Below are 11,458 nucleotides of genomic sequence, written 5' to 3' on the forward strand. Positions count from 1 at the left end.
TTTGTTAAGAATTTTTTACTCTTACATGTTCGATGAAGTGTTTCTTCTTCGGGAAGAAGTTTGTCTTAGTTTTGGTTATGTAAAACCATTTTTCATCAATATGAACAAACTCTAACATTTCTTGAAAATATAGGCTAGGGTCTTGTAACATACAAAGTGCAAATTCTAATCGACGCTTCTTATTGTCATCGGTCAAAACAGGTTTCAATGTACTTGAAATTCTCTTTATGACTCCTTCCTTCAAAATTCTGTGCACTGTTCCCAATGACTCCAGAATTTCCTTTTTTCTTTTAGTCGACATTAGCTGTACAAGATCCGACATTATCGTCCGCGTACAAACGTTGAATTTCGTGCTGCACTGCTTAATTGCACCGTGTTTCAACTTTTCATTGCTTACGTTTTTCAGCAGATATTGTAAGACACCTTGTCGCTGCTCGTTGCTTAAATTAGGGTTTTTCAACGCTCCTTTATAATTTTGTATATTTTCTGACATGATTTTTTTCAATTTTTATACGTGGCGGAGAATATATAAAATTAACTTTTTTTTTACCAAGATTTAGTAATTGACACAGGTTTAAATTTCTACTGTCATACACATACCCGACTTACTATGATCAATGAATATGTTCTATATAAATAAATTCATAATTACAACTTTTTTTTTGTTTATTCAATAATCTTATAAAAAATTTCAAATCGGCCACATATTTTGGAACGGAAGTAGTATGTATTTACTAGATGTTATACAATTGTGCTATGCATAATATGGCAAAAAAATTCCATATGCAAATACTGCCAAGTATTTAAGCATGACCTTAGAGACTAAATTATAATGGCAGGAGAATTGAAAAAGAAGAAGACAGAACTAGAACTAAAATATAGTACTGTGTATTGGCTCATGGGTAATCAATATGTTACCCTCATTATATGAGGAAAGAACAGATTGATAAAATAAAAACTCAATACATTCGCACAATTCTAAACAACCATTACAAAAAACTTAATATAATAATATTAATAACATTAAGCTTTACAATTGCTACCAACTACTTAATCTTCACCTGCATTACATAGAGGTCGAAGAAGTAATTAGAGAAGCTAAATTGCATGATAGAATAATTTTAAATGAAGTACGAAAGAGAAAACAGAAAAAGCTGCAAAAATTGAGAAACGAGAAAAAGATCAAGGGAAACCAAATGCAGAGACAAGAAACAATTCATAAATTTTACCCAAAACTAACGAACACTGTTTCGTAGCTCAAGTTGGTTAGGTTCTTTTTAAACACTCCCTTTCGTTTCTTTGACTTTATTAATCGTTAACAAAATAAAGATACACTTCTAAAAACACTGCTCAGCTCTACGCTTATTATATATGTCTGCTATATGAACAACACACACACGGAATGTATCTCATGCACGCGTCGCCCAGCGGCACGGTGGGTTGCCTAAACGCTCGGCGCTTCCTTCTCCCCAACATACTCCCCCGCCTTGGAATGTTCCATTTCAACACTCTGTTTAGGAAGTGGGCAGACATCAGTTGCTGCTCTGACGTAGGTTTTTCCTTGCACCAGAACGGTCACTACTCTTCTTCGCTTGTCGCTGCCGGGATGAAATTTGAGGATTTGTCCCAGTGGCCAATGTTGAGATGGTGAATTTACTTGCCTTACCAACACGATGTCACCCACATCCAATTGTGCGGTATCCTTGGCCCATTTCCCTCTTTGTTGCAAAGTGGTGAGATAGTCTCGCTGAAACTGCTTCCAAAACAGTTGCTGAAGACGTTTTAATTTTTCATAACTTCGTAATCGGTTTGGCAGTTCGTCTGATATATCCACCTCAGGAATCGCGTTAATTGGGCGACCGATCAAGAAATGACCAGGAGTTAAAGGTTGGAAATCGTTGGGATCGGTTGAAAGCGGATATAAAGGTCTGGAGTTTAGGATACCTTCTATTTGACACAATAATGTCGTAAATTCTTCGATCGTTAATGTAGCTCCGGATGTTACTCTTTTAAAATGCCGTTTAAATGATTTTACCGCTGCTTCATGCAAGCCACCAAAATGTGGAGCACGTGGAGGCATAAATTTCCAAGTTATAGAATGCATAGTCAAGAAGCCATTTATTAAATCATCCCTAAAGAATGTTGTAACGGCTCTGTAAGCTAATTTCAATTCTTTATCAGCAGCCACAAACGTTCTGGCGTTATCTGAATAAAGCTGCTGTGGGAGACCGCGCCTCGCGACGAATCGTTTTAAGGAATTTAAGAATGTCTTACAGGTCAAATCCGAAAGGAGTTCCAAGTGAATAGCCTTTGTTGAGAAGCAAACGAAAACACAAACATACATTTTCAGCACTCGTCTGCCGCGGTATTTAGTTTCTTTAACCTCAAAAGGACCAGCGAAATCCAGTGAAGTGCATTGAAAAGGTAAGGTTATCGCTGTTCTAGTTTCAGGTAAGTTTGCCATTTTTAATTGAACATGTTTCGGCGAGTATTTATAACATACAATGCAACTTTGTAGGACACGTCTAACGGTATTCCTCCCAGATATTGGCCAAAAGGACTGTCTAATGGCAGCCAAAGTGGTTGACGCTCCTGCATGAAAATGCCTATTGTGCTCTTGCCAGACAATTAATCTCGTTAATGGGCAGTCTTTTGGTAAAAGTATTGGATGCTTAAAATCATACGGTATGTCAGCATTTTTTAATCTACCACCAACGCGTAACATGTTATTGGAATCAAGAAAAGGTGACAATGACCTTAATTTACTCGACGTGGACAATCCACCCTTTGTGTTCAGTTCATTTATATCGGAGCTAAACTCACGCTGTGCCAACAATATAATTTTTATAAATGCTTTATTTATTTCATCAGAATCTAGGGGTCCAAATTTTCTAACATTACATGGCTGTGATGCGTTTTGTTTAAATCTCATTACGTATGCCATCACTCTTTTTAATTTGTTGAGTGATGAAAACTTAGTCAACAAATCATCTGTTCGTTCACAAGTAAGTGTAACTGCTTGCCTCCTTTCTTCTTTAGTTTCGGTTGTATCAACATCATAATCTACCTTCCAGGTTTCAGGAGAATCATACAGGAATTTTGGACCACTCCACCATATAGATTCATTTAATTTGGTTATGTCATTAATGCGTGTTGGAATATCGGCAGGATTTTCTCTTCCTGCGACATGGTACCAATCAGTAATCTTGCTGAGGGCTTGTATCTTGGCCACTCTATTGGCAACAAATACCTTCCACCTTGTCGGATTTCCGTTAAGCCAGTTTAGTACTATTGTCGAATCAGTGAAATAAAATAGTTTGGAAATGTTATAGTCTAGATCATTTTTTATACGGTTTACCAATTTGACTAATAGTAATGCACCGCATAATTCCAAACGTGGGATTGAAATTTTTTTCAATGGTGCTACTCTCGTTTTAGAACAGAGTAGAGAAATCTTTATGCTACCATCATCCGTAACGCATCTCACATAAACGGCCGCTGCATATGCTTTCTCGCTGCTATCGCAAAATGCACAAAGTTGAACATCCACAGGCTTGTTCACAAGTACTCGTCGAGGAATGGAAATTTCCGAGACGGAAAGCAATTGCTCCTTTAAACGGTTCCAAGCCTCAACAATAAACTGCGGTAAATCGTCATCCCAGTCCAACCTCATTATCCACAGTTGCTGTACAAATACCTTTGTTTGAGTCGTAATAGGTGTTACCAATCCCAAAGGATCAAATATTTTGGAAACACTTGCTAGAATAGTTCTCTTTGTCACTCTTTCAGTTGGTTTGATACTTGCGTTAATAATAAATCGTAGAGTGTCATCTGATGAAGACCAAATAACACCTAAAGTTTTGTTATCTGTCTCGTCTTTAATTAAATGTTTATCATTAGCATTTGTACTTGTACATTTCTTTAAGATCTCCATACAATTGCTCCCCCATTTTCTTAAATTGAACCCTCCACTGGTTAGTATTTTGGATATTTCTTCTTGAAGCTCTAAACCGTCTTCTAATGTGTCACAACCTGTGATAAGATCATCCACGTACATATCCTTTATTATTGCTCTTGCTGCCAAAGAATGCTTATTCAAGTCTGAGTTAGCCAAGTCTGTCAAACACCTAGTAGTTAAGAATGTTGCTGGTGCAGTTCCGTAAGTAACAGTACATAATTTGTATACTCCAACTTTGTCCGTAGGTTCGTTTCTCCAAAGGATGCGCTGAAAATCGCAATGATTCTCACAAATTCGTACCTGGCGAAACATTTTCTCGATGTCAGCAATCAAAGCTATTTTGTGTTTTCTAAATCGTAACAATATCGAAAATAACTCGCTCTGTATTGTGGGTCCTACCAATAACGTTTCGTTTAATGATAATTTACCTGGAGTTTTTGAAGAGGCGTCGAATACAACTCTAAGTTTAGTTGTGGAGCTGGATGTTTTAAAAACCGGGTGATGGGGAATGTAATACGAATTTTCTCCTTTAAGCTCCTCCAAATTGTCACTATTTAAATCAGTAATTCTACTCATATGCCCCAACCTTTCATATTCTCCCATAAACCGTTTGTATTCTTCCTTCAGAACAGCATTGCGACCCAATCTTTTCTCCAAGCCTTGGAATCTATTTAAGGTTTCTGCTAGGTTGTTTCCCAACTGTTCCATCTTTTCGTTAAAGGGCAATCGCACCGTATAACGTCCATTTTCATCTCTTGTGGTAGATTCAACAAATTTTTGTTCGCATTGCTCCTCTTCTAAAGACAGCACTCGTTCAGAAGGACATTCATCTAAACTCCAAAATCGTTGCAACTGATTATGCAAGTCTACCGGGTTACTTACACTTAAATGGCAAGTGTTCATTGTTTCGCGGTCTAGGTGTAATCGGCCAGTTATCAACCACCCAAACCTGGTTTCTCTTAATACAGGACTGTTCCTTCCCAGAGTTATCTTCCCATTAAGAAGTAGCTCATAGAAAATCTCAGCACCAATCAGCAAATCGATATCACTTGGTGTATGCCAATTTCGATCAGCTAATTTCACACCCTTAGGAATTTTTAGATCTTGTTCATTTAGCTTTATGGTAGGAATTTTTTCAGTGATACGATTCAATATCAAAAACTGTAGATTCACTTGATAACTAGTGTATTTTGCTTGTATGGTCAAGTTTGTTTGTTTGGATACCTGAGAGGTAACTCCATTCACACTGGCTATTGTTATTGGGTCTATGGTTGTCTCAGTGACGTTCAGTTTTTTCGTGAATGCCTTCGTAACATAATTGGTATCGCTTCCGTTGTCAATAAGTGCACGTGCTTCAACCAATTCATTTCCGTTTTTTATGTAGACCGTGGCAGTCGATAAAATGACATAAGTTCCTCTGTTAACAGCATGAGAGGTAACGGCTGTCCTTGGGGCTTCACTGTTCTCATTTTCCAAATGGAGTAAGGTGTGATGTCGCTTACTACATTTGAAGCAATTTCGCTTCGATTTGCATTGCTGTACAGTATGATTTAAGTTTAAACAATTTGTACACAGTTTTAAATCCTTTGCTAATCGTATTCTATCAATAATAGCCCTCTTAAGGAAAATTTCGCATTGAAAAATGCTATGGGAGGCCTTGCATTGAACGCAACTAATTTTCGTAGCTGTGACGTTTGTTATCGCACGTTGTTTGTAGGGTTTGGAATAGTCCTTGTCTAAAGTTTTATTCGACTGAGCAATAGTTTCCAAAATTTGGCATCGATTTTTGATAAAATCCGTAAATTCGTTTAAATTGGGAATATCCTGTGATACTGATTGTTCCCATAAACGACGCGTGTTATTATCGAGTTTTTTCGTTAATAAATAGACCATTGGAACATCCCAATGTTCTACCGGTAATTTTAAAGCTTTTAGCGCTCGAAAATGCTTCAAAAAACCGTCTAAGAATTGTCTCAATGACTTCGGTGCATCTTTTATTACGTTTTCCAACTCGAAAATTCCGCGAACGTGGCTGTTAACAATGATTTTCTTGTTTTCGAATCTTTCGTTTAATAACTCTAAAGCGACAGGATAATTTTCACTTGAAACTTCTAATGATTGTATTACTTCTGCTGCGGCATCTTTCAAAGATGATACAAGATAAATAAATTTTTGCACTTCAGAGAGCTTATTGTTCTCGTGAACCAATGCGTTGAAGGAATCTTTAAATTTGTACCAATCTTCATAGTTACCGTTAAATTCAGGTAAATTTATTGTTGGCAAACGTACGTTATTTGTATCTAAATTACTGGCAAAGTTGTTGTTAAATGTTGACGTGCTCGTATTAGCTGATAATTGTATCGTTTTTTGTAATATTTCTTTAGCTTTGCTGACGTTTTTGTAGTACGCATGCTCAAACTCGACCCGCTCGCGTTCGTTATTAGGTTCATCGACCTTTAATTCCTCGATTTGATCTTGTATTATTTCGTATTCGGAAAGTACCTTTAGGTGGTTTTCCAAACGTATTTCTAACTCCGTAGCACGTGTTTCGTCCGTGCTAGCTATGAAGTTAGCAAATCGTGTTAAGGATGCTTTTAACACAGCACGTTTTCTAATTAGTTGATCCGCCATTACAATGATAACAGTAACATTAATCGTCGAATGAAGGTTTTTATTTTTTATTTAGGATTAGGAAAGTTTAGGAAGATCGGTACTTACTGTGCCGCCCCCGTGGTTCTAGACAGTTGTCGCCTTTTGTTGTCTTCTCTCCGTTCTCGAACGCCTCGTGTTCCGTGTCGTTTGCTGAAGGTAATCTTCAACAATCCGGCTCGAAGGACCAATGTTTCGTAGCTCAAGTTGGTTAGGTTCTTTTTAAACACTCCCTTTCGTTTCTTTGACTTTATTAATCGTTAACAAAATAAAGATACACTTCTAAAAACACTGCTCAGCTCTACGCTTATTATATATGTCTGCTATATGAACAACACACACACGGAATGTATCTCATGCACGCGTCGCCCAGCGGCACGGTGGGTTGCCTAAACGCTCGGCGCTTCCTTCTCCCCAACAAACACCACTTCCATAATCTTTACCGAGAAAGAAGAAAACATGCTAAAGAAAGGACTGAAATATGCCCCTAAGACTGAGACTGATCTCCCTATGTTAGCGATGGAAGTTCAAGCAGCCATTAGAGGACACGAAAGGGAAAACATAATCAAAAAAGAGATCCAGCAAATTCTCATTAAAGAAGAAAGAAACCAAGAACATATAAGAGCAAAGAAAAATAAAGGAAACAGAGAAGAACTTAGAGTGATAAAAAGTATAAAGCGAAAAATTAAAGAAAATAACCTAATTGTGACCCCGGCAGATAAGAATGCAGGAACAATTATCTTGAGTAAGGAACAGTATATTAAGAAAACCGAAGATTTTCTGAATGACAACGACTTCAAAATCATAAATAAAAACCCAACAAATAATTTCCACAAAAGGACCAAACAGATGATCAAAGAAAATAACATGATTTTAGAAGAAATCCTGGGCAATGTTAGAAATTTATTACCCATGAACCCACAAATTCCAAAACTCTATGCCCTCCCAAAGATTCATAAAAATAACATGCCTATTCGACCCATTATTAGTTCCATTCAATCCAGCACATACAGACTTTCCAAATTACTACAGAAATTTGTTAGAAATATTATTAATTTTAAACCAAAACATACGATCATAAACCGTAATCAAATACCAACTTTGATTAACAAAATAAAACTACCTGATAAGTTTAAAATGATTTCATTTGATGTCAGTAACTTGTACACTAATATACCCATAGCCGAAAATCTGAAAATTTTGAAAGAATATTAAGACCGAACTTAGAGAAGAAAACAAGACTAATTCCATTTGTAACATCTTTAAACATTGCTTAGAACAGAACTTCTGTACATTCAACAATAAATTCTACCAATATACGGATGGTTTGCCAATGGGTTCCCCACTCAGTGGGATAATGGCCGACTTATTTATGGACAACTTAGAAAATAAGCTTATTATGAACGACATTAACCCATACAAAAATGAAATAATTACCTGGATCAGATATGTGGACGACATATTGGTTTTCGTCAAAGATGAACAAATAATTAATAATCTCCATGAATACATAAACGAATTACATCCAAAGATACTTTTCACTCTAGAAACGGAAATAGAAAATAGAATAAACTTTCTTGACTTCACAATTCAACGTTTGGGCAACGAAATTAAATACACAATATTTAGAAAACCTACACAGACCAATGCAATTATCCCTTTCGACTCCTACCATGACAGCACCCATAAGATGGCAGCCCTCAGGACCTACCTACATAGAGCATTTAACTCCAATTTAGAACAACAGGATTTAGAGAGAGAAATCTTAATCATCCAACAAATTGCCAGTGAAAACTCCTTTCCACAACACATCATACAGAGACTAATCTCAAGATATTGAAACAAGGTAGAGATAGAACGCTTAACTACATTGCATAACAAAACGAAGAATGGAGAAATTACCTACAGGTCAATTACATATCCGGGAACAATCTCACACAGAATTAGGAAAATATTCCATGAAAACGACATTACCATCTCATTTAAAAATAAAAATACATTAAAAAATATTCTAGTCAACAATAAAGATAAAACGGACATTTTGGCAAAAAGTGGTGTTTACCAACTTCAATGCGGGACCTGCTCCGCAACATACATTGGAGAAACTGGCAGGAATTTACAAACACGAATAAAAGAACACAAAACCAACTCCAAGTCGAATTTTGGTAGACATTTGACCTTCAACAATCACGACTTTGACGAAACGAAACATGTTAAGCTACTACACCACTTAACAAAGAGCAACCTTATGGAATACATGGAGACATATGAGATAAATAGATTCATCAAAAACAACACGAATCTAACTAGCCTAAATGAACAGATTACACCAATTTACCAACCACTATATGGATGTCTGAGGAACCCTTTCCCCAGAAGAAAGGAAGACAAGACTTAGTAAACCTTACAGTGCAAGTGGAAGAGAGGTTCGAGTTTGGAGGCGACTTGAATGCTGCACCATTTGCACCCCATGCCCCAATGTCCCATTTACATAACTCATTCCCCCCCCCCCCCCCTATTTATTTAGCTCTATTTTTCCAAACTGTTGCTATTTTATTTTAGTGTTAGTTTATATAATGTTTATCTAATTTTTAAATTTTTGATAGTTTCTCATGTGGCTGATCTCCTGTTTCAATTTAGTAACGTAGTTGATTCATTTATTCTGTTTTATGGTCCTGTCATTGGTTTTATGATGACTGTCCCTTCTCTTTCTAATTTTGTTAATGTGAGTGGAAGAGAGGTTCGAGTTTGGAGGCGGCTCAAACCTGCACCACTTACACCCCATGCCCCAATGTTACTTCAATACTAACCCTTGGTTAATTGTTCCATATGAATACTTGTATTCTACAAGAAGATCTGTTTAATGATGTAAATGATCCTGATTTTATCCGTGACGTACATTTTATTTTGTTTCACATTTAACTTTTATTTATAACCGTGGCTAGTTTGAATTTAAATTTATTTAGTCAATTTCTGTATTATCGACATCTTAACCTCCAAAATTATTCAACGTGTTCCGACAGTTAAACCGGTTAAACCGGTTAAACCTTTTCTCCGCACGTGCAACTCAATTGTTATTTAGTTCATCTTAAGTTTTAATGTTTGTATTATTCTAATGAATATGACGTAAGTCTAAACAAGATCAATCAGTGTTAATTTAATATTGTTAATAATATCTAATAGGTCTATTGTACTTTGTAGGGTCTACCGAAGAAGGGCAGGGTCCCGAAACCTGGTATAGACAATAAAAAAAAAAGAATGATCACCTCAGTATTAATTATTTACAACCTATTTTTATTAATCAATATGTGCTTGACAATGCATAATAAATTCCTGAAAATCTTTTTCAACCCTAGAAGTGTTCTTTAAAATATTAATGAGGAAGCCATCCAAGTTTTGGACAACATCCAGCTAGGCCTTTACCTACTTCTTTGTTTATGATGCATGACATGTGAAGATGATATTCTGCAGGTTTAAAAGAAAAGAAATTTTTTTTAACAGAATAAAATATATTAGCTTTCAATTGAAAAAATTAATTTTTTTCTTATACTGTCACCTTTATTTTTCGATCCAATTAATTCTAGGTCTAGTGTTAGTTCTAGTTAACTAACAAAAAAAATTATTCTAAAATTATTCATATAATGGATTTTTGGCTATAACGAACACCCCCTTCCCCGTATTAATTCGTTATATCAAGGTTTTACTGTAGTTATGAATTCTAATTTGTTGGTAGACGTGGTAATATTTTTTGCTTTGATTTCGTGACTATGTAACATTTAAGATAAAGCAAATAGAAAGAATTTTTTTTGGTGAAATACGATTGCGTGTTGAAACTCAATAGAAACGATTTTAGTTTATAGTTTTTAGATTTTTAAAGTGAAAATAATAAAAATTTGTAATAACAACATAAAGTTTCCATCTTAATCGAATCTTAATTAACCCGGTTGGGATTAAACATTTTTAATTCCCCGTTTCGGGATAAAGCAAACTGGGTAATATAAAAATTAAAATTCATCTCGTTGAACTCAATTTCGTTGGTTGCTCGAGCAACACAATTTCCAGTTTCTGCTTTGTTGTGCTGTAAGCCATTAAATAAAAATACATCTCGATGTGGCGCACAAAAATGTTTCAATTTTGAAGTTTCGTTTTGTTTGGTAAATAAATAGAGCCCAGATAGGGAAGGAAATGTAAGTGTATGTAAGTTTTTTAAATTGTACGAAATGGTATAGGACCTAGATTTATTGTTTACGATCTTGAACCAAGAAAGAATAACTCGAGGAGAAATGGAGGAAAGGTTTTATGCGGACATTTTATATCTTATATCTCGAAAATAATAATATCTACAATGTAAAATGGAACTCCATTTGAAACAATGTACGATGTGGAGTTAAAATAAAAATGATTTCATTTGAAATTAATGTGTATTTACCAGAAATAAAAAAATCAGCAAAAAAAAATTATAAAGTATTATAGACAAAATCGATGTTGAATCTGTAAAACGATGCGTTTTCCGCAACTGTTTGTAAAAGAACCGAATTATAGCCTCGAAAAACTGGGGATTACCCCGAGGGCGTGGAGCGTAAGTGACCCATTTTCTGGTACCTCAATTGTGGCACCGTTGACAAAGCATGACGTAAATGTGGAAAATACCCGAAAAATCAACAACAACGATTGTAAAATATTCACAAAAAACGTTTTGTCCCAAAAAATTGAATACTGATAAAGGATTACAACGAAAAATTTGTTTGTGTCGATGTTTGTGGAAATTAAAGAAAATATTTCGATTAAATTAATTTTGTTGAATTAATTGGATCGAAACATAAAGGTAATAAAGGTAATTGTGACGTGATT

The 11,458-nt window shown here is 35.5% G+C and overlaps 1 protein-coding gene across 1 annotated transcript; it reads right to left on the reverse strand.

Moving 5' to 3' along the window:
- Window positions 1-1,444: 1,444 nt before the first annotated feature.
- On the reverse strand, window positions 1,445-6,589 carry LOC139429330 (uncharacterized). The gene has a single exon (XM_071195005.1). The coding sequence runs from the start codon at window positions 6,587-6,589 to the stop codon at window positions 1,445-1,447; it is 5,145 nt and encodes a 1,714-aa protein (XP_071051106.1).
- Between the last annotated feature and the right edge of the window lie 4,869 nt (window positions 6,590-11,458).

This window comes from Onthophagus taurus, chromosome 3 (assembly GCF_036711975.1).
Source record: "Onthophagus taurus isolate NC chromosome 3, IU_Otau_3.0, whole genome shotgun sequence".
NCBI lineage: Eukaryota > Metazoa > Arthropoda > Insecta > Coleoptera > Scarabaeidae > Onthophagus > Onthophagus taurus.